The sequence below is a fragment of the Spea bombifrons genome, chromosome 4, assembly GCF_027358695.1.
Source record: "Spea bombifrons isolate aSpeBom1 chromosome 4, aSpeBom1.2.pri, whole genome shotgun sequence".
In the NCBI taxonomy this organism is placed as follows: domain Eukaryota; kingdom Metazoa; phylum Chordata; class Amphibia; order Anura; family Pelobatidae; genus Spea; species Spea bombifrons.
In genome coordinates this window covers 72,563,385-72,588,010 of record NC_071090.1, presented here as the reverse complement: position 1 = coordinate 72,588,010, position 24,626 = coordinate 72,563,385, and the positions used below count along the sequence as shown (strand labels likewise).

General features: G+C 40.0%; 1 protein-coding gene across 1 annotated transcript; it reads right to left on the bottom strand.

Moving 5' to 3' along the window:
- Positions 1-55: 55 nt before the first annotated feature.
- On the bottom strand, positions 56-23,994 carry PSTPIP1 (proline-serine-threonine phosphatase interacting protein 1). Its single transcript, XM_053463123.1, has 15 exons — positions 23,855-23,994; positions 15,243-15,343; positions 14,295-14,369; positions 13,635-13,669; positions 13,325-13,431; positions 12,634-12,696; positions 12,234-12,332; positions 11,399-11,444; positions 6,876-6,955; positions 6,691-6,789; positions 2,872-2,968; positions 2,137-2,224; positions 1,312-1,391; positions 712-821; positions 56-193 (listed from the first exon to the last, which is right to left on the bottom strand). Exons 1-15 carry the CDS (start codon positions 23,885-23,887, stop codon positions 62-64), a joined length of 1,245 nt encoding a protein of 414 aa, XP_053319098.1. The 5' UTR covers positions 23,888-23,994; the 3' UTR covers positions 56-61.
- Positions 23,995-24,626: the final 632 nt, after the last annotated feature.

Genomic DNA, 24,626 nt, shown 5'->3' with positions numbered 1-24,626 from the left:
ATCAGCGAAGTCGCAGCTTGACACAGCCAGCGTGATTCATTAAAATAATTTTCCGTTTTTCTCAAAGCTTCTGAATGTATGAACCAGGTACCAGACCTGTTTTTCCATTTCTTTCAACAGTCCACCAGCCATCATTGCCCTCCTCAATCACTCTAACCACATCCCCTGCTGAAATATCCAGTTCATCCGAGTTCTGGAACACAAAAACACCCATATAAATTGTGTTACATGTGTAAAATGACTATGTATTAGTTGCCATTCAACTTTTGCAGCCCCCAACCATACATGTTGTTCATAGAGCTTACATTGTACACTTTCATACACAGTAGCGCATGTCAGAATCATCATACAAGTTGGATTCTCATTCCATTATAATCTCAAAATTATTTCTTTTTATCCAGCTTTACAGAACCGTTTCTCTCTTAGGAAGAATCAGTGATGACATCATGGAACGGAGACAGGCACTATGCCTTGAATATAAGACTTTGGACATGTCAGCACCTCCATGAACCTTGGAGACCATTAGACTTTTTCCACATTTATTGATTATTGATATTTTATATAGATACTACTGGTAAATATTCATTTGGACTAAGGCTATATGTCACATGTTACTCTTTTTTTGGTCTTTTCTTGTTTCTAGGTCCTCAGGAAATGTATCTATTTGGTATACTTTCTGTGTATGCAGCCTGCCGTGTCATTGACTGTTACCTGAGCAGTGTAGTCGTACAGCACATTATAGTCCTGGGAATTTGCATCCAAACACTTTGGTTCTACCGCAGCAGGGATGGGTATACTCGCATAATCAGACTCCTCTTTCACTGAAAATAAAAGAACGTATGTTATCGAATTTCCCACATGCTCATAGACAATAATGATGTATTCACGCTAAAGGAGAGGGCAGGTAATGTGTTATTTGTAACAATACAGATAATATCACATCTGCTTGCCAACAAGGCTTCACGTCTCCTCAGAGACCAGAATTTACACATAGGAGAAAAAGGAAATAGCACAGCATTGTATAATGTATTAAGATATTTATTTCAAATCCACTCACAAGTACAATGTGCACCGAGATCCAGCTCAAGTGGAAAAAAGTTTTAATACATGCAGATTACCAGTACGCTTTTTGGGATTGAGGAGTCCTTGCAGAGTTCACCTTAAAAGAAGATTATTGCCCTTTTTCCATTTTTTTGTTATAAATTTTGTTTGTTTTTTTTATAATGTGTTCTCTGGCTACTGCTGAATTACAATTACCAGGATCATGGAAGGTATAATTATTACTGAACTGCTGGAAATGACCAGACTCACCAGGCTGTGTTATTGGACTGGACGTGATTTCTGGCAGGTTTCTGGAGCTTCCTACAGAGCCTTGTAGTAGGTTCGAAATCCTTTAAAGAACCAGAAATGTAATGTGACAATGCATTCCCAGCGGACCATATATTTAAACATGCCATCAGATAGAACTGTAAAGTTTCAGGAATTAATCTTAGACCTCTATGTTGTGTCTGATGTATTGATTTTCTGTTTATAGGGGCGTGAAAGGGTCTAATAAAAGATCTGCTGGTGTCATAACCACTGCATGTAAAACACATATTTATTTGAGTTTGTTTACCTATCACTTTATATCTTATTTCACTATTTGCAAAATGCTAGGCTTTCCAGTATATTTATGACTTTTTTCTGTATTGGAGCTATTTTAGAGGGAATAGAGTGAGTCTATTATAAACGCTTGGTTGATTAACATACTTTTTACTAAATGGAACTACTTTGCATTGTTCTTAATGCTAAAAGTTACTTTTGAAAATGCCCACCATGTAATGTGTCTGTAACGAGCTTGTGAAGCTAACGATATGGATGTGTATCATACATACATAAACAGGTGCATATTATACCTAAGATGTTACATTAATCTAATTTTATGAATAGTCATTTGAATTGTGTGTTGGTCCACAGCTGAACAGAGCTATTTAAGCGGATATCGGATATCAGATATGCTTGCATGTTTAGTGGGGTTTGGTGCACACCTATTTTGCTCCTCAAAATTACCTCCTGAAACTACCCCCTACAATAGGAATCAAGATGACACAATTTACACAGTCCTCACCCTAAATGCAACATGATACGACCATTTACCTTTTCATCATTTTGCTACCAGTGATGCTGCAACCATTGCTGCTTCCAGGAGAGTATTCACTGGTGTAACCTTCATAATATACAGCAGCTGGTTAACACGGAGAAGAAGAGAATGGCAGTTATGTGTTAATGAGGCTCATATCCATGGCTGGTGTTTTTGAAGTAGAAATAATAATCAAAATTAATAATATAATAATTTGAAAAAATATTTTCACATGTAACAGGGCAAAGTTCCTTCAAAGGAAGGGTCAGGACTCATAACAAGTCTAGCAGTTTGGTAATCTTTGAAACTCATGATCAGTAGGGCAGTCAGTGATTTATTTAGCCTTATAACTGAGATTGGGATTTATGTGAAAAGAAAAAAGTCTGTACCTCAAGCTTCTCCTGGAAATAACTAAATCAACAAATAGTTCTTTTTGTTATGCATATGGGAAACAAAGATGAAACAAAGATGGCCAATAAAATGGTTACACAAGGATACACAATATCCTTAAAGAGCAAATGTCACCTACATAGGGGTTAGCATAATGAAATTAAATTATTTTGATATTATTCCTGAACTCCCCTTCTCCTCGCCTATCCCTTACATAGGCTGGAACAACGTATTTAGAAATTTACAGAATTTGGATAAAAGATGATTATTAAGGAATATTGTCCATAGTGGAATATGTAATATGAACATCACTTTTATTAAATAGAGATATTAAAATGTAATGCCATATCAAAAAACTGTACCAGGTGGGGTTTTCCCTGTTGCTTTAGTCCTAATGAAATGGTTCAGTTCTTCACTGATATCACAGAGTTCCAGGCTCTGTCTTACCATCTCCATCATCTGAAGAATAAAAGAGACAAATTTATAGGAAACCATTTCAAAAGCAGTTTTGGGGAAACAGAATATGGTTGGAATTCTACTTTCTTGTTCTCTACTTGTGCTGGGAAACATAGGAGTAACTAAACTTATTTTTCTGAACCCCTTAATGCAATCATAACTCTCCATTTGATTACATTTGTATTATTATTATTATCTTTAACCATTTAAGACAGCTGTTTTATTATTTTGTGTACCCTTTGTGACAATGGCAGTTTTAATATTTTTGTGGTGCTCATGTTTAGCTGTAATTGTCACTACACTTACCTCTCCGTTCACCGCCACTGCCAGACTAGCTCCTGCTGTCCCACGCTGCTGCCCGAAGACCCGTCGTGCCTCCAGCATGGTTGCCGCGATTCAGACAGTGTGCACATACAGCCCCTTCTTAAAGGCCTGCCCCTTCTTAAAGGCACAGACTCTTTATGTGTTACACACCTCATTTCAGCCCCAGAGGTGGGGTTTTGATTAGGAACACTATTTAAACTATCCTGTGGACATTCCTACAGTGCCTGAGATAGTGCCTGGTGCATTTTGGCTGTAGTGAAGTGTTTGTATCTGATTTTCCAGTGCCGACCCCTGCTTGCCCTGACTACGATTTGTCCATATATCCTGTTGCTGACTTTGGCTTATCCTGACTACGATTTGTCCATATATCCTGTTGCTGATTTCGGCTTATCCTGACTATGATTTGCCCGTATATCCTTTTTTGCAGGTAATAAGGCAATTAGTACAAGTAGCATATTGCTATTTCAAAATCATTTTTTCCCAAAACTGGTCGTTCTGTCCCCATGTGCCATCTGGGACATCTTTGAAGCTGTTTAGATTAATTTACACCCATCAAACCATATACGTTTGAAAACTACACACCCCAGGATATTTCAAATGCTAGTATTTTAACTCTTTCCATGCACTAATTCTACTACCAGCCTTTGTCAAACTTTGTGGTAGTAATTTTTGCATCACTGTCAAACAAAAATATGTGTTCAGCAACATTTCCTGAGTACAGTGATACCACCCATCTTGGGTTGGGATGTGCAATGTTTTCAATTTTGGCTATCCTGACCCCATGTATTATTTGGGACATCTTTGAAGCTGGACATTCAATTTACCCCATCAAAACATATATTTTTGAAAACTAGACAACCTAAAGTATTTTGAATGGTATTTCAACTCTCACATTTTACTACCAGACTGGCAAAATTTGTTTGTGATTTTTTCACACACATTCTACTTTAGTTACAGTAGGGGGGGGGAAAGTATTTAGTCAGCCACCAATTGTGCAAGTTCTCCCACTTACAAAGATGAGAGAGGCCTGTCATTTTCACCATAGGTACACTTCAACTATGAGAGACCGAATGAGACAACAAAGTCCATAAATCACATTGTCTGATTTTTAAAGAATTTATTTGCAAATTATGGTGGAAAATAAGTATTTGGTCAAAAAAAAAAGTTCATATCAATACTTTGTTATATACCCTTTGTTGGCAATGACAGAGGTCAAACGTTTTCTGTAAGTCTTCACAAGGTTTTCACACACTGTTGCTGGTATTTTGGACCATTCCTCCATGCAGATCTCCTCTAGAGCAGTGATGTTTTGGGGCTGTCGCTGGGCAACACGGACTTTAAACTCCCTCCAAAGGTTTTCTATGGGGTTGAGATCTGGAGACTGGCTAGGCCACTCCAGGACCTTGAAATGCTTCTTACGAAGCCACTCCTTCGTTGCACGGACGGTGTGTTTGGGATCATTGTTATGCTGAAAGACCCAGCCACGTTTCATTTTCAATGCCCTTGCTGATTGAAGGAGGTTTTCACTCAAAATCTCATGATACATGGCCCCATTCATTCTTTCCTTTACACGGATCAGTCGTCCTGGTCCCTTTGCAGAAAAACAGCCCCAAAGCATGATGTTTCCACCCCCATGCTTCACCGTAGGTATGGTGTTCTTTGGATGCAACTCAGCATTCTTTCTCCTCCAAACACGACGAGTTGAGTTTCTACCAAAAAGTTCTACCTTGGTTTCATCTGACCATATGACATTCGCCCAATCCTCTTCTGGATCATCCAAATGCTCTCTAGCACACTTCAGACGGGCCCGGACATGTACTGGCTTAAGCAGGGGGACACGTCTGGCACTGCATGATTTGAGTCCCTGGCGGCGTAGTGTGTTATTGATGGTAGCCTTTGTTACTTTGGTCCCAGCTCTCTGCAGGTCATTCACTAGGTCCCCCCGTGTGGTTCTGGGATTTTTGCTCACTGTTCTTGTGATCATTTTGACACCACGGGGTGAGATCTTGCGTGGAGCCCCAGATCAAGGGAGATTGTCAGTGGTCCTGTATGTCTTCCATTTCCAAAAAAATTGCTCCCACAGTTGATTTCTTCACACCAAGCGGCTTGCCTATTGCAGATTCCCAGCCTGGTGAAGGTCTACAATTTTGTTTCTGGTGTCCTTCGACAACTCTTTGGTCTTGGCCATAGTGGGGTTTGGAGTGTGACTGTTTGAGACAAGTTCAAACAGGTGCCATTAATACAGGTAACGAGTGGAGGACAGAGGAGACTCTTAAAGAAGATGTTACAGGTCTGTGAGAGCCAGATATCTTGCTTGTTTGTAGGTGACCAAATACTTATTTTACCGGGGAATTTACCAATGAATTCATTAGAAATCCTACAATGTGATTTCCTGTATTCTTTCCCCCCATTCTGTCTCTCATAGTTGAAGTGTACCTATGGTGAAAATTACAGGCCTCTCTCATCTTTTTAAGTGTGAGAACTTGCACAATTGGTGGCTGACTAAATACTTTTTTGCCCCACTGTATGAATTTATAGCGAAAAGATCACATTGATAAGCCCGGTGACAAAGAGTGCCCCTGCTTTTAACCAGTCATTACTATTTTCCACAGGGGAGTACATAGGGGAATCATATATTTGCCCCCTCCTTTAACATTCTAAAACATTCCTGCTCTCACTCTTACTCACACTCTCTCGCATTCTCTTTCTTACTGTCTCTGCTTCTTCTCTTATCTCTTCTTTCTGTGTCTTCTTTTTTAGTCTGCTTCTTCCGGACATCAGCTCTATAGACCAAGCCTCATGGAAAACTTCCTCAAAAGGACGGAACCTCTGCACACACCCTCTCCCTTAATTGAAGAAATGCTGTCCACGTGGTACATGCCGTGGCTCTGTCGTTTTGTGGAAGCAGTTCAGGAGGTGCGAGGTATGATGTTAGAGTGTGTGTTAGTGTATGGTGCTAGCATGTGAGTGGGTGTTAGCATGAGTGTGTGTTAGTATTAGGTGCTAGCGTGTGTGTCAGCATTAGATTGTTGGGGTGAACCTAGGGTTAGAGGTTAGGAAGAGGAGGAAATATCTGTAAAAGTAAGGTGTTAGCATGCACGGTGTTAGAGTGAGTTTGTTTGTTAGTATGTGCATTTGTTTTAGTTATGGAAATGGAGTGAAAGAATACTGCACCCAGGCACCACTACCTCTAGGTTTACCCCTGAAGAGCATTATGCTTTTTGTCGAGAGGAGGGCTGGCACCCTCTGGGCCTGGGGGGCAAGTAGAGCTGATACAGCCCCCCACCCCCATAACTAACACATACTCACTCTAACACACACTAAAACTATCACATACACTAAACTTGACTATTAAGCTAGTGTGCCTATGGCATGGACAGGGTGCCCTTGGGTTCAGTTACCTCATCATCTTTCACGCACTGCATCGAAAATAGATTACAATGAACCCAGATTGAGTTGCGCAGGATGCAAATGCGGTCTATCTCCTGCTGTTGAAATGCCTGAAATGCAAAACATTCTGTATTACAAAGATGTAGGTTGTTGTGGTGCCAGCACTGCATTGCTTACAACCACAACATGACAATACCTCACAAGTGTTAATGTGCTCTGTCTCCCACTCAATACGAGCTTTGTCCAGTAGACCAATATTGGTTTTGTAGAACCGGTCTAGGAAAGAATAATAAAATAAATGAAAATAAGCTATAAGTTAAGAGAAGAAACTTTGATCTTGCTGCCACCAAACCAGCTCCCATTAGCAGCAGGGTTGTGACCAGTTGACAACCAACGTTTCTTTTAGTGGCAATCTGGACTGAGATTGGAGGACCTTGATTTACTTTTCAAAAGAACAGCTAGAGATACTTAAAGTGTACCTAACAGCTGCAACAGACCTCAGTGTGCATGAAACATCAATGAGCAAACAGGGAATCAAAAAATATATAATGGTATGTAACACCCAAAAATTGTTGGGGGACCTGGAACCTTTTGTCTTAGCTACACCCTAACTGTTTTGCTATTTTTATCTGCCTTATGAATGTCATTATTTTACAGTGTTATAACTTTTCTCCCCTGCAACATTCTACATAGAAGTTAAGATTTGAAGGTGGTATAAGACAATTCAGGTAATATGTCAGATTTATTTGATTTAGTCCCTGAGGAACTTTGAGCCCAGATGATGTAATTTACATTTTATGTTTAAACACAGTGCTGTAATAATGTGTTTTTCTTTTTTTGTCTCTACAGATTCACACTATTTACAATGTTTTCTTGAAAATCGGGGAGTGCTTTCAGTAATCAATAGGAAGATGATTTATGGGATTTTTTTTTGTATCAACTATTACAAATAATGTCTCGTATATTTGTATTTTAACTGCCTATTACATTCCCATTTACACATTTTCCTGGATTGTTAACCTTCACAATTATATTGATTTTAAACAATTTTATATGCATGCATATAACAACAACATTCCAAATGAATTAAATGCACTGCACAAAGTCTTATATTGTTACATTTTCTCTCTGTCCTCTCACATTTACCTTGAAAATCTTCCTTACCAAGTACATTTTGGGTCTCATGTCTTCTTACCTCTAAAAATCATATACCGTGCTGTGAAAAAAGTATTTGCCCCTTCCCAATTTACACTTAAATGTTTCAGATCAGTGGTCAACAAGGTGTCCGTGTCCGACACATAGAATTCCGAAGTCCACCACTTTAAAGAAGGGAGACTGCCTTAAAAGAGACGGCAACGCTTGACCAGATCAGGGATATAGCAGATTCATTGGCCATTTTTCTGCGGAGCTTCAAATTTGCAAAATCGTATTTTAGAACACTCAAGACTGTGCATATTGCCCCCACTGAGTAAGACTGCAGAATTATTATTCCCCTTATTCCAAGGAGGAGGCATAGTTGAGTGTGGTCATGTTGTGTTGCAAGCTGCATTAAGGACAGGCTGAGGCTTCACAATGGGAAGTGAGCTGTGTGTGTGAGTATGCTAATGTGCGTTTGCTAGTGTGAGTGAGTCTTGATATGTTATTGTGTGTCTGCTTATGTGTGTGTGTCTGGATATTATAGTTTGTATAACTGTGTGTTTCTGAGTATGTTAGTGTGTCTGTCTGGGGGTTAGGCCTACTTGGTCCTGGAGAGGAGGAATCTTGTGCAAGAAGGCCGAACCTTGCACTGCTCACTATTTAAAAGCTAGGATGCTTCCAACTAGTAGTGAGCTGAGCAGGAAGCGGGTAAACTGGAGATGTAGCACTAGCACAGATGATGTCCAGATCACCAGAATTCTGGTAAGAATACCTCCTTATGTAGATGCAGGCAGAGAACAGAGAGCTTCAGGAGCCAGAGGAGGCAGCAGATTGGAAAACCTAGATGCAGGATGAATGCTGGCAAATTCAGGAGCCAATGACACCACAACCTCAACAGCAGCTGGAGGGCAGGACACCGGAGATAAAAGCTGACCGAAGGGTACAGGGACCCGAGATGTAAGAGGATAGTGGACTTCAAGAGCATCAGCACAAACAGCGGGTAACGGCAGACTGTCCGAAGTCCGAAACAGGAGGCACCGGACAGAATGGAGGCACACCAGAGGTTAAACAGCAGCTAAATGGGTAACCACCAACGAAGTTGAGATCCAAGTCGGAGTCAGAAACCAAGGAGGCAATCCAGGGTTACAAGGACGGGCAGGAAAGGGTCTGGCGTCAGGAATGGTTAGCAGAGGGCAGCAAAGGGTTAACATGCATTGCAACACTGGTTTTGTTAGTATCAGTGTGTGTTTAAGTGTCCAGCTGTGTTGGCAGTGTCTGGGTGTGTATGTGTTAGTGTGTGTGTCTGTGTGTTTCAGTATGTTAGTGTGTCTTAGTATGTTACTGGGCCTCTGCTTATGTGGGTATGGTAATGTGTGACTGTGTGTCTGCGTATGTTAGTGTGTGTGTAATTGTCTGGCTGTGTGTGTGTTTGAGTGCTTGGTTATGTTGGTGTGAGCGTCCAATGGGATGTGTTAGTATGAGTCTCTGGATGAGTGTGTTTGTCTGAGTGTGTCTTGGTGCATGTGTGTAAGTGTGAGTGTCCAAGTATATATGTGTTAGTTTGAATGTCTGTGTGCATGTGTGTTAGTGTTGAGTGCCTGGTTGTGTTAGTGTCAGTGTCTGTGTGCATGTGAGTTAATCTGTCTGAAGAGGTGAAAATATTGCCTGTCTTGTTTCTGGTGAGCTAACCATTTAATGGTTTAGGATACTAGGGTTTAGAGTACATAGATGCCTGGGGTGTTTTACGAATTAAAACAATCAGGAACAGCAACATTTTAACAACCATACAGCACATTTTTAATGCTTTCTTGATTTATTTCGTTTTTTGAGATGAGTTTAGGAGGGGGGCCATGGCGGATTCATGGAGTGACTCTTTACCTGCCTGCCCTATCCCCTCTTATGTATAAGTCACCCTGTGCTCATTGGGGACAAGGGGTGACCAGAAAGCCCAGTCTAGTCTGCCCTAACCAGACTCCCATGGACTAGCCAGCTATGAGGGCTCTGCACGGCCAGAAATGCTTCATACGCCTGACCGGGACCTAGCCACAAATCCATGGAACTGTACGGCATCTAGGAACTGCGGCGATGCCCAGCGAGATTTGGAACTACAGACGTCTGTTGCTCTACCACATCGCTCTTTTGGGGTTATACTGGGCTTGTGGTGGGTCACAATTGGAAGTGGTTACAGAGAGGGAGCTCATTTGGGAAAACTGGTTTTATTACCCATCCTTAGAACCGGGGTTTACCCATCCGCGGTTCTGGAACTCTGGCCCAGCTACTGTGCAAACTATTTCCGGTGGACATTCCCCACGCTCAGGGTCCCAATGATGTTTCACCACTGAGAAACTCCAGGTCATGGGAGCGGCTTTGCAGCGTGCCCCACTCCTCACCCACTTCCCCTTCAAAAACAGGCAGCTTTCAGTGGGACCGCCAACTGAAATCAGTAGACCACCCACTGATGTCGGTGGGACTGCCAACCCGCATTTCGAAAAAGGAGGGCTTTGGGTAGACAGGAAGGGGCATATATGCATACTTTGAGGACTGAAGCCCATGGAACAGCACAGCTTAGGTGGAGTGGGCCTTGACAGAGCTAAGCGGTGTGCATAAGGAGTGATTTAATTTAATTGGTTCAAATTTGTTATGGGTGGGGTTACTATCAAGGTATATAAGTGGCAACCATTTTGTAAACGGTCACTTTACTAGTGGGTTGTGGGGGTGACTACCCCGTTTTGTCACAGCAGCGGGGATAGTTGGGGATTATTGTTTAGTACGGTGGATTTTGTGGTTTGGTTTACTAATCTGGTAGGTTTCGAGCTGGCCTTTGGCTCAGAACCTGGGGTGGTGTAGGGGTTTCTCGGTATGCCCCTGCATTGGTTGTTGGTTAAGTTGGTGGTGTAGGGGTGTCTCGGTATGCCCCTGCATTGGTTGTTGGTTAAGATGGTGGTGTAGGGGTGTCTTGGTATGCCCCTGGATTGGTTGTTTGGTTAAGTTGGTGGTGTAGGGGTGCCTCGGTATGCCCCCACATGGTTTATAATTTGGTTAAACTGTCTGGTAGGGGTGTCTTGGTATGCCCCTACTGTGGTCAATGTGTTAATGTGGAGGCACCTGGTACGTGTTGGTGCCATTGTTATACGGTTAATGTATTTATTATGGAGGGTCATTGTCATTGTTAATAAAAGGGAAATCTGTTATTTATGTTTTAACCGTGGTGGTCTGTTTTGACAATGACCTTTAAATATTGTAAATGTTAATAAAGCTGTGGAAATTATATTTGCACCTAATAAAGTGTGTGCGTCATTATTGGGTATAGGGTACGGTCATCCTGGGCACAAACTCAACTATGCGCTTGTCATGCAAATCTAAACATCTCTCATTAAATCTATTATAGGCAGAGAGCAATGTTATATGATTGGACAAAACAATTAGGATATGTTACCTTCAGAAAAGCCCATAGAATCTCTAAATGGTGTGGGGATTATTGAAAGTCATTTATATAGTTTTTCTTAATCATTAGATGAAAATTAACACCTGCAATTTAAATCAGGACCACTATTACATGAGTAATTAAACTAGAGTATGTACCTGCTTCAACGGCAGCATCCTTACATTGCCTCATTTTACTCTGGCTCTGAAATGATAAAATAGGTGATTTAAACAATCTAAACCATGACCAATGTAATCCATTACAGATAACACATGACCAGATATCATAATTACAGAGTCCACAGAGATAGGCAGCAGAGGAAACACCAATGAATTGGGTCATCAAGATGCACATTGATTACAGAAAACTATCGCTCTGAAATACAAGAGCCTGTTAACCTTTACTGTATCTGGGTGACGTCTAGGCTAAGGATCCAGAAATCCCTAAGTAGCAACACCTTATCATCCTACCTTATTCCATCCCAACTGGACACAACCTATACATAACACCATCATAGTGTGCTCCATAACACAGATGGGCCCTAAAGCAGATAGGTAGGCATTTTATCCAGTATACAGGGCACCTGTATCCACAGCAAGGCTTGTAGGGGGAATTGGTGGTTAAGGAGCATTTAGTTATATGTCCACCACAAAGTCTACTGCTGCTACAGGCTTTATAATAAACAATATTATATGTTTACATGTGAAATAACTTGTTTCAAACTTTGCGTTTGCCCCTTCAGTGTTTTATAAAAAAATGTAAATAAAAGAATGTCCAGATTTTACATCTTTGTCAGAATCAGGTACTGGAATATAGATAGATACTAGATAGATAGATAGATAGATAGATAGATAGATAGATAGATAGATAGATAGATAGATAGATAGATAGATAGATAGATAGATAGATAAATATTCATGATTCTTGTGTTCTTGTGAAAATAATCAAATAAAATGATGTAAAATGGATGACTCCCCCTCCTTGTTTCACTACCTTCTCCACTTGCTTTGAATTTCCAGTTGGCGCTAGACGTTCATATATCTGCTCAGCATCTTCTGCATCTCTACATTTTTGCTCGTAACTTTTTTTGGACTAGAGAGCAATGAAGTAGAAGAAGTAACACACAATTAAACACTAAAGATCAACATTGTATTCATCTGATATACTGATTGAAAATGAAGAACTACCTATTTCAGAATGATAGGCACTACAAGACTGGCAGTGCCACAGCTATGCAGGCATGTTCAAGGGACCTTTAGGCTGCTGCCCCCTGTTCTAACCACTTGGAAATCCACATAGCCAAATATACACAGCTTAGTGTGCAAATATGTGTAATTACTAAGGAGCAATTGTACATTAAAACACAGTATATTTTCACTGAAAATAGACTTACATCCATTGTCTTCTTGTACAAAGACAGTTTATTCTTCTGCAGGAGGTCCATTGCATGCTCATACTGTGGGTAAACATCGCTGATTAATTACATGTAAAAGAACCCATTTATTAAACATGAATCTATAAAGAGCTATTGTGATCTTTTGTAGTAAAAACACTTTAACAGTTCTCGTTTCTGCATGATATAATGTTTTCAGGCAGCTGGATATTAGCACTGTTATCTGCAATCAATCTTCCACACAAACACCATGATGGGTAAACAATAGTGCTGCTTATTCTTGATCACCTAGTTGGACATGCTGACCACTGAAAGTCTATAATGAAACAGCTTCGTGTGGTGTTTGAGCAGGCAAAGCCAACTAAAGTCACCTGACAACAATTGCAACCTACGTGTCTGCAGATAAAGAAAGATTAATTGGACAAAATGAGGCAACACCACATTTTTGTCAATTCTAACTTACATTGCAGTAAGGAGAAAGTACTTTTTTCCTTTTTTTCCTTTTCTTTCCCTTGAATTGGTCACCTTTTTTCTTATTCTTCTCCTGTCGTTGGGTGCCTATCCTAATTAGGTTTTGGAACTCTCAACTTAAAGGGGTTTTGAGTCCTCCCAGTCCAAATAAATGGAAGGTACATGTCTGGTTGATAAGACTATACAGCTGATTATTAGAGTCCAGAATATTATCTCTCACCTTTTTCCTAAGTTCTTTTTGCCGTTCTCTGAAATCCTCCAGGCTCTGTACTTCTTGTCTCAGCATCTCTGCAAGCTCGATGTGTGCATTACCTATACTTTCAATTTCTAAAACAAAAGAGAGGTCAGCTTACTGGGGTAGTTGTGGAAAATATAGCATAGTACTTAATCCTATAACCTTTCCCTTCCACCATAACATAAAAATAAAATTCCCAACTTTTTGTGATGTGTTTATTTAATAATTCTATCCCATGGTCAGTAGTAGAAAAATGAATATATAACAGATACAGAGAATTGGATGTATTACTTACGTTGTTTCAACATATCAAAGGATTCTCGCATTTTGCTTAAAATAAACACACAGAGATAATTTCAGTAAAACGGATGTTGAGAAAAGTTACATATTTCAGCATAGACAACCATATTTCTGATTAGGTTAATTAATATTCGCAGACTGTGACCCAAAAATATTTCACACCCACTTAATCAACATTCTCTTCTGATGTTGTTTATATAATTGCTTTAAAAAAACATGAATTTGCTTAAAAACCTGATCAACTAACATTGGTATGCCCTTTTCCCATCGGTTTACTTTCAATGGCGGATTGGGATTTCATGGTAGTCTAACAGTGCAGCAGAGGATCTATGCCATTTCCACCAACATAGCTACAGTCTACTGAGGCAGAGTAGGGAGATATGTTGTTATACCCCAGAACTCTTGCTCAGATGGACCCTTCTGATTTGTGATGGCAGAATCAATAGAATGGAGGATATGGAGCAACAATGGTTCCCTTTATTCTAAAGACTCCAGAATAGTTCACAGCAGTAGAGTTTGTGGGAAGATTTCCACTGCGCCCATCAACACATCTATTATGCTCATGGGTATAACCGTTCACTTTTAAGTAGGCCTCTATTACAGTAAGTATTGAACAAGCCACTGCCATAACATCATTTTTCCTTATTAGACTTACTTAATCTCAGTCTGTCCGACAGCCTTTTTTGCAATTTGGACTAACTCCTTCCCATATTTCTCTTCTGCATGGGCCCTGCTTGTAGAAATGAAACATATTGTACTAAATACACATGAAATACCACAGAATTGAATGCGCTGCATTAAATATTATATTGGTTTCACTACTGGCATTTAAAATTAAGTGTGTATGTCACACCACCGGGGACACACTGCTGGCAGGCAGCCTGCGGGGAGGTCCAGGACGACAAGTGCTCATCCGACCGGCCGTGACACACAGCAGGAGGCGCGCTGGTGACCCACGGCTTGAGGCCGGGCAAGCTGGGCATCAGATTTAAGAATCTGGAGTTGCTCAGCACTGATGCCTTGTTGTGGTCCTGCTATTGTGTTTGCTTAGTTGCAGATTGTGGTTTGCTGATATTTACCTTTGGAATGCCACACTATTCTTCTACCTAGTGATTCTGTTCTTGTATTGCAAACCAGTGTAACATGCCTGGCTTGTCTGAAATCTAGTTTGCATTAAACCTTGGCATCCAGAGTCACCCATCTGTGACTCCATCCTGTAGCTTACTTTTACAGGTATCTGGATCCATCAGTTCTTTGCCTTTGTTGGGATCATCTAAGTCCCTGTCCTCTTAGCTTGGGTCTCCTACCCCTATATGATTCATGTATGTAAACATGTAGCAAAGTGTGTTTAGAAACAATAGCAATCATGTAATGAAAATGTGAGCAAAAGTATGATCTGAAATTATGTCAGTTAGTGTGAGGAATAATTTAACAAAGGAGAGAATTGGTTAAAATAAAAGTGACAGTGGAAAAACTAGGTCTTGGTTTGCCTCAACTTGAAAAAAATGATGTTGGATAACCCTGGCATTGTTATTTTCATGACAAAAGTTAACTGCTTGATATCCATCAAAATCATCACAGCTTATTAGCAAAATTCCCTGACCTCTGTTTGAGAAGGTCCTCCACATCTTTACATGTCTTCCTTCCATCCAGTAATCTCTGTAGAATAATTTCATATCCTGTATTCAGGCAGAGGTCTGTACACTGAGATGGAGTGAAAGAAACACTGTGTTAATTCTGTAGCTATTCATATATTTTATATATTTAAGTGAAACAAAGAGCATTTTTGAGTTATTTCATACTATCTCTTTAATAATCTATTTGATTTTACCGCTTTACATCAACCTTCCCATTAGTATTTCTTCTTCACCCAAACACAGGGAGGAGTTTTGTGATATTTGAGGAAAAAAACAGATTATCTAGAATGGACCTGAATCTATATTGACAGATAGGGTCATCTTTATTTAACACAGGGCAAATGGGGTAGCTGCAAAGTGCGCAGGACTACTTTAGGGGCACAAAAATGCCCCCCTGTGCCCTCTTGCATCAGGAAGGAGGTCTGTGCAGCTTCTGTCTTCAATCTCTCCATGAACTCTCTTCTGTTGTGTGCACACCCAGCAGATTTGATTTGGCAGCTAGGTCTAGGGAGGTAAGTCTGGGGGACAGCAGCCTCTCTGCCACAAAACCAAGGGCATATTACCCTATTTGGCAGTCAGCCTCCTCAGTGCACCACTGCTCAATGGGCCAGCAAGATCTCCCTTTCTAGTTTGTTTTTTACACTATGGAGGACTGTGCCAAACCGAGAAAGCCTCAATAATGTGCTTTATCCAGTGCTCAGTCCAACGTATGGTAGCTGAGGAAGTAGGTACTGCCCTGGGACAGGCCTAGCATGACTGGCATAAATACACCACCAAATGTTGCACAGCCAGTCCAGCCCAGGTCGGAAGGGCCCTTTCTAAATTATTTTGAACCAGCACATGGAGACAGGAACATATCAGGATCATGTTAGCCACGTGACCCAGAGGTGAAACTGAGGCTGCCAGGACAGTGTAAGCATAGATGTCTATGTACAAGTGTGTATGAGCATGGATGTCTATGTATAAGTGTGTATGAGCATGGATGTCTACGTATAAGTGTGTGTGAGCTTGGATGTCTATGTATAAGTGTGTATGAGCATGGCTATATATATATAAGTGTGTGTGAGCATGAATGTCTATGTATAATTGTATGTGAGCATAAATATCTATATATACGTTTATTTGAGCATGAATATCTACGGATAAGTATATGTGAGCATGAATGTCTATGTATAAGTGTATGTGAGCATGGATGTCTATGTATGTGTGTATGAGCATGAATATCTATATATAAGTGTGTGAGCATGAATGTCTATGTATGAGTGTGTGGCCATGGATGTCTATTTATAAGTGTGTATGAGTTTGCATGTGTAAGTGTGTGTATGAGCATGGATGTGTAAGTGGTTTGGGATGGAGTGTGTGTTACCATGAGTGGTGTGAGAGGGAGTACATGTGTTAGAATGAATATGTACATCTGTGTTAGTGAGTATGAGTTAGTGTGTGTGTTAGCATGTGTAATTTGTGTAAGTGTGTTTACATATGCTGTCACTGAAGAGGCTGTACATGCTCTTCTTCTTTCCTCTTGTCCAACCACATGCCCCCTTGACCCGATCCCTTCCCATCTCACCCAGTCTCTTTCATCTACCCTTGTCCCTACTCTAACTCATATCTTCAACCTCTCCCTCACTACTGGATTTGTCCCATCATCCTTCAAGCATGCTACCAGTACTCCTATCTTGAAAAAGTCTTCCCTCGACCCGACTGATCACTCCAATTACCATCCCATCTCTCTGCTTCCTTTCACCTCCAAGCTTCTTGAAATAATTGTTTATATCCAATTAACTAAGTTTCTAGACTCCAACTTCCTGCTTGACCCTCTTCAATCTGGTTTTCGCCCTCAACACTCTACTGAGACCGCTCTTACTAAAGTTACTAATGACCTACTCACTGCTAAAAAAAAGGGCCACTACTCCATGCTAATCCTACTGGACCTTTCTGCTGCTTTTGACACTGTGGACCCTCTTCTCCTTCAAATATTTTATGATCTTGGCCTCTATGACACTGCTGTCTCCTGGCTCACTTCCTGCCTCTCTGATCGTACCTTCAGCGTCTCTGTCTACAGTAACACTTCCCCTCCCCTCCCTCTCTCAGTTTTAGGACCCCTTCTGTTCTCTCTTTACACTTCCTCCCTTGGCAAACTGATCTCATCCTATGGCTTTAAATACCACCTGTACGCTGATGACACCCAGATCTATCTATCCTCCCCTGATCACTCTCCCTCTGTCTTTGATCATGTAACTAACTGCCTTGCCTCTGTCTCTACCTGGATGTCTGCATGTTTCTTGAAACTTAACCTCTCCAAAACTGAACTCCTCATCTTCCCTCCAATGCTAAGATTCCCCCATCAATCTCCCTCGATGTTAATGGTGCCATCATCTCCCCGTCTACTCATGCACGCTGTCTTGGGGTCACCCTTGACTCCGACCTTTCGTTCACATCAGACATATTCAGTCTGTCTTTAAAAACTGTCGTCTCCATCTTAAAAACATTGCCCGCATCCGTCCCTTCCTAACACAGGATGCCACTAAGGCTCTTGTCCATGCCCTGATTATCTCCTGTCTTGATTACTGTAACTCTGTCTTAGCTGGTCTCCCTCTTAACCGTCTCACCCCTCTACAATCCACCATGAATGCTGCTGCCAGACTTATCTTCCTCTCACATCACTTTACCAAAGTCTCTCCCCTCTGTCAGTCTCTTCACCGGCTGCCTCTAAATACACTCCTAACTGGTCTCTCCACTCATCCAATGATCTCCTTCTTTCCTCTCCTCTGATTTCTAGCTCTCGGCACGCTTACAAGATTTCTCCAGGGCTGCCCCATCCTCTGGAATGCTCTCCCCTTGGCTATCTGTCTTTCTCCGTGCCTTTATTCCTTCAAAAAATCCATCAAGACCCACTTCTTTAAGGATGCTTACAACATCTGTTTGGGGCACTGGCATGCTGGCAGCAAAGATGGCACAGACAAGATGTTGGGGTGTTAGGATGGCACTGATAAGCTGCTTGGACCAAAGGCACTCACAAGCTGTTTGGAAAAAGGGGGCACTCACAAACTGTTTAGGGCAAAGGTGGCATGTTGCATGTCGGGGAGCCCCAGGGCAATTTTTGCACCAGGGCCATGTGGTTCTTAGTTAGGCCCCTGTGCACAGCGCCAAGATATGTCATTATATCCCAAGCTAATGCGAGGAACTGCTTGCCCAGATCTGATCCAGCAGCTGTACAGTCCTCTGTCTCTATTGCACTGTACCATCACTGACAGAAGCAAGGTATGATGGGGATGGTGAGGAGCCTACTAGAAGAGAGTTGCCCAGTGCCATGTCATTGTTAATGAGGACCTTTTGACAGAAAGAGTTCCTTTTTGGAGTGGTCTTCTGGGTCTTAGGCAATTGTTTAGATTAATGTTATAATGTTACTTAATGTGTAAGTTAACTCACCGCATTCTTTATTATTGAAAAGACATGTTTTTAGTTTCATGTGAGCTATGGAAATGTAAGCATTTTAGAATACATGTGTGTGTGTGTTAGGGTTATTCTGCCTCCTTCCTCTATAATCTTAGGTGACTAACTGAAATGACTAATGTAACCACATGTAACATCCTTTATAGGAAACTATTATTAGAAACAAGAAAACAGTTGTCCAGAAATTCCAGTTTATATGAATGTTAAGAGGGATCTATAGCCAAGATCTTGCTTCAGCAAATTAATATTTACAGAATAAATTGGACACTCTGAATTCCTTTTTAGTAAAATAAATAAATATTGTTTTTAGACTGATATTAGATAGTACTATGTTATATGATGCAGTATTTTCTTGAAAGTTATAATGCCCACGAATATTTTCTAATACAGGTAGGGTACAGATTATAGCTCCAGGCACTCAAGAGGCATTGTACTGGGGGCTGTTTGTAAAATTTGTACCCTTTAACGGATTAACTAATAAATCACAAGATGACCAATAGCACTCGCCAACAGACAAAACAAAGGTGCGATCTACATATGCATTTAACTAATTAATACATATGATACATCAGATGACAATACAATAACCAATTCAAAATAATCACAAATAAATAAATTCAGAAATTCATCACAGATATGTCAATACTAAATAATTCTAAAATCTAAAATAGTGAACAGCATCAAAATAGCTCAGGCAGAGCTATTGTTGGGATGTAATTAACGCGTTAAGTTGTTGGGAAGTACACTTATTGCATTTGATGCACTTTGTTAGTGAAGAAGCGCCTAAATCACTCTTGTTATAATATATATATATACAGAATATACAGGCTATACACCAAGAAAGAGCATGAAGTGATACAATGGGAGTAGTATATAAAGATGCCTCAAACAAGAAAAAATGAGTAACAATTATACGTTGGCCTAATGTGAAAATGGTAACAAAATATATTTTTGCCAGCCTTTCTTTTAGGAGAAACTCACCAAGCCCTTCATAATGCATAATCCTGGTTTGGTAAGACTAACATCAGCAACATGGTTTTAAGTCATATCATAAATATAAGATACACACAGTAATAACCAACTGTCCCACATGTATTCATACTGTGGTTTCTTGGCTTGCTACATTGGTTAGAGGGTAAGCTTGTTGAGGGATTATCCCCAAGCAAAATTATAGTGAGATTTTTATTATATTATTATATATTGTATTTATAATATTACTTTTTAACAAATAACTAAAACCTTAAATTAAAAAACAATATTTGAATCTGAATTGCAAGCATTTTCCTAGTTTGGATTGCAAAGATGATACATTTATTGACTTATTGAATTACATCAGATTGCAAGCATGATACGTTTATTGTTTTATTGAATTACATCAGATTGCAAGCTTTCAAGACTACTCAGTTGGCCAATAAATATATCATCTTCACTAAATGTCCTTGTTTTCTTTTACATCTAACTATACTTCTAGTTTAGATTGCTGATCTGTTACAAAAACAATATTTTCTCTAGTTTATGGGTGGTATTCACACCAATACTGTAATAATTAATTATATATGTTGGCAGCCAGTGACAACTATCAGACAAGGTTGGCCATTCAAGTGGACATTGTGGGCCTTTTCTCAAGGTCCATCAAAGTGGGGGAAAAAAACTAAAAAGCTACATATTTGGTTGTCTTTGGGCATCATGTATCAAATCATGTAGCCCTTGTGACAGTACCGAGAAAGCTTGGTGGACTCTTCTGGAACTACTAGCTTCATGACCACAATGGCCATTTTTCAGGACAAATATATGTTTCACCTTTTAGGATGGAGTAGGCAATGTTCATTCACACAAGATACCAAACAGCCTAGAGCAGGAATTGTAACAAAATGAGATTTGATCGTCTTGCTTCAGATGTGAATGCTCAACAGTCTGGCATATTTTTGATTTGGTAGTCCATACGTATGAAGATGGGCTTTGACAGCACTATATTTTAAAAGACCATTGTTATCGGAGGTAGGGAAGAAGTGGAAAATAATAATGGATACACAATAATAATAATTTGAGATACACAAATATCATATAATGTTCTGATGGTATGAGCTAACTAGTATGTTAGGTTGATTCTTTATTGCATCTGCCAAGTTTTACTTTCCACCGTCAAAGCAGAAATAATTTCCAGAACTATAATGTGGATATGATTATTTTTATATAATGTTTAATGCTTCCTGCTACCAGCCTTTTGATATGAGCAATTGAAAAAGTTTTATGAAAAATTGAAAATATTCAACATAACGTTACTTATAACATAGCATATAATATAATAATAATAATATAGCAGATTCCCTAGTACTATAGTGATAAACAGTAGCACTATTCAGATCCCTGTTTTATTGAGCTTCGAGTATTTTATTATTTGCTAGGAACTACAGTACTTAAGTATGCTGCTTGCTTCAGTAGAAGTAGGCAGAGGAGGAGGAAAATAAGAGTCCAAAAATCCTGTTTATGTAATGTGTCTAAGTCATAAATAAGTTCCTTGTACGTGTGAATATTTCCCCGCACGGTGTAGGTAAAACACATGGTATCAGGAATAAAGGCCACAGGTCTGTGGAAATAGTGGCAGTTTCAGAAAGATATCATTTAGAAGGAGTTGTAAAGGGAAAATATTAGCTTCAAGGGCATAAACTGAAGTAGGGGGGGATCAGTCTCAGAATCATGTTCGCTTAGAGAAGTCAATATAAGTCATCATATCCTGTTAACGGATATATGAACAGAAATAACCAACACAAATTACAAAGTAGGAAACCTTTGTAAATCTTTCCGTGTTTATAAAAATGGCATTAAATTAAAGTACTATTAGTAGAATAAGAAACAATGTGTAAAAAATCAAGCACATAGGCATGCCATATACATAGACAAACATTGGCAGTAGAATGGGTCGTACTGAAGAGCTCAGTGAATTTAAACTAGGCACTGTCATAGGATGTCACCTTTTCCACATGTCAGTTTGTTAAAATTTCTGCCCTTATAGAGCTGCTCCTATTGTCTATTGCAAGTGCTATTATTGTGAAGTGGAAACTTCTAGGAGTAAAAACATCTCAGACACAAAGTGGTAGACTACACAGAATCACAGAGCAGGGCTGCCAAGTGCTGAAGCATGTAGTGAGTAAAAATCATCTGTCTTCTGTAGCATCACTCACTACAGAGTTCCAAACTACCCCTGGAAGCAACACCAGCACAAACACTGTGCTTCATAAAATGGGTTTCCATGGCCAAGCAGCTTTACACAAAGCTGAAGATCACCACACATCACGTGAAGCGTCGGCTGGAGTAGCATATACTGGTCTCTGGAGTGATGAATCACGCTTTACTATATGGATGTCTGATGGACGAATCTGCAGTAGCATATCTATAGGGGGCGAGCGATGAGGCTGCCTGGCACACAAAGCAGGAGGTCTCAGAGCCGGACTGGCCTACTGGGAGATTTCCCCAGGAAGCCGCCTTTCTTGGGACAGGTCTTCAGGGCCCTACCAAGGCAGGTGCAAGGGGTACCATAAACGCTGGTCTGGGTAACAGGAACCCACTGCTTCTGTGCTCCCTAATGCCCTAATGACTATGTGGCAGTGATTGATGCTGAGCACTTTGATATGATGCCAGGCGCTAAGCATCAGTCGCCGGCGCATAGTAATTAGGGAGCACCAAAGCAGGGATCTGGAGTGACAGACTTTGTTCTACCACGACAGGATAGAAGACAGAAGCTGGAAGACAAGATGGGGAGAAAGAGTGGAAGGGCATAGTGAGACGGGGGTGGGAAAGAAATAACTACTGCTTATTGTAATGTTTGGTGGACGAGGAATAATGGGCTGAGCTGTTTTTCAGCATTTCGGCTAGTGCTCTTAGTTCCAGTGAAGGGTAATGTGAATGCTTCCAACTTTGCATCACCAGTTTAGAGATGGCCCTTTCCTGTTCAACATGACTGTGACCCTGTGCATAAAACAAAGTCCATAACATGGTTTGGTGCACAGAGCCCTTATCTTAACTCCATTGAACCCCTTTTGGATTAATTGGAACAGAGATGGCGAGCCAGGCTTCTCATTCAACATCAGTGCCTGAGCTCGCAAATGCTCTTTTGGCTGAATGGGCAAAAATTCCCACAGACACACTCAACATTTTGTAAAAATCCTTCCCAGGAGAGTTAAAAGGGGAGCAACTCCATATTAATGTCCATGTTTTTTAGTAGGATAACTAACATGCTTATATTGGGGTTTACTGTCGGGTATATAATGTATTTTTTTAATAAATATGTATTTTTGCATTGGAACAGGAACCCACACTAATTTATTTCTTAGTAGTATGTAGATTCCATGCAGAAGATTTACCTGGGGCTGGACAGGTTCTGCAAAAAATGTTACATTGCAAAACCTGCCTGAAATGTAACTCTTTAGTCATGGGTAATACCTAGACAAGTGCATGTTAATTTTCACACAACGTACAAAAAGAAAAACGTTGGGATCTTACAGATCCCCTGAATGTCTGTTGAAAGTACATATCTGTATCCTTGTGTCAAATCTCATTCTTCTGTTTTCCCTTATTAGAGAGGTGATTCGTATCACAATTATAAACTGTTTAGAAACATTTATATTTTGGCTTTTTTTATATATGCAGTTCAGTATGTATCCAAACTTTCTTTTAAAAAAGAACATGAATACATTTTGTACTCTTCTAAGGATTACAGTTGACCTAGCAAAATAGTTCTTAGCTCCAGTATTAGTTGGCTCATTTGGTTAAGATCGTTCTCCAAATAATAAAGCCGAACATATTTTTAAAATTAAAAAAAAAAACATTTCCACTCAAAAATCAACATATGCAAATAACACACAAGTACTCTCTCTAGTAAATAAGTTTATCTTCAAAATGCCTTGCATTCTACGTAGCCTATTAAGGCGTAAAGTGTTACACAGCTCTATAAACTTTTCTAAAAGCAGACGAAATCTTGATGCTAGTAAAACACAAACAATATTAATAACAGTTCATAAATAATAATCGCGTAAAAATACTTCAGATTTGAGTGACAGCATGTAGACCTTGAAATGAGATATATACACGTCTGAATCAAATATTTATACTTAAAATAAGCACTTACCCAGAATACGTCCTTAAACTCCAGATGCGTCATACTGTCCTTACAGAAAATTGTATTATCTTGAGGGATGTTTGGAACACCTAGCAGAATTTTAGTTCTGCGCAGAAGACCATTTGGTTTAGTGGCTAGTATGTTGCAGCCTTCCCTTCAAAATGACGATGTTTTCACTAAACAAGGAAAAGAAAAAACCTCTTCAAGGAAGTTAAGATAATACCTTTGCGTAAACTTGCACAGAATGTCAGTGAAAGAAATTAAAACGTTCACTTCGTGAGGTAGACTTGTTGCCTCTTTGCTGTCTATTTTCTTACACAACCAACATCAGCACAGGAAGTTACAGATCTACTGAGTGTGTTTGACAGTTTCCGAGAAATGTACAGGTTCTACTGATCTGCAAAGTTGTTGCAAAGCTTTACGAATTGTGGAAGCTGTTGAACTTTTTACAGTGAAAGATTTGGTGTTCGTTAAAAAAAAAAAACCTTTCACTTTGGTTGTGTGCATATTAAAATTGTTTTTTTTTTTACTCCAAATGAATTAAACTTTGCTGGGGGTACGTGATAATTCCCAAATTTCAAGACAGCCTAACTTTGTAAGTGAAAACTTCAGTGTCATCGTGCAGAACGTCATCTACCATTAGATGTCATATTCAGAAAAGATGGCATCAGGAAAGGCCACCTGTGAATGGACACCTATTAGATTGACCATTTGACTTCTCCAGTTTTCTAGAGAGGGTCTTTCCTAGCCAAAAGAATATACTCAAATGGGGATACTCAAT

What these genes read in the sequence shown, in the direction of transcription:
- PSTPIP1 (XM_053463123.1), bottom strand. Translation starts at nt 23,887, where the DNA reads ATGACGCATCTGGAGTTTAAGGACGTATTCTGG. An exon ending in AGTTTAAGGACGTATTCTGG is followed by an intron (nt 15,344 to 23,854) that starts GTAAGTGCTTAT and finishes ACTCCATCTCAG; the next exon opens with TGTACAGACCTCTGCCTGAA. An exon ending in GAGGACCTTCTCAAACAGAG is followed by an intron (nt 14,370 to 15,242) that starts GTCAGGGAATTT and finishes TTCTACAAGCAG; the next exon opens with GGCCCATGCAGAAGAGAAAT.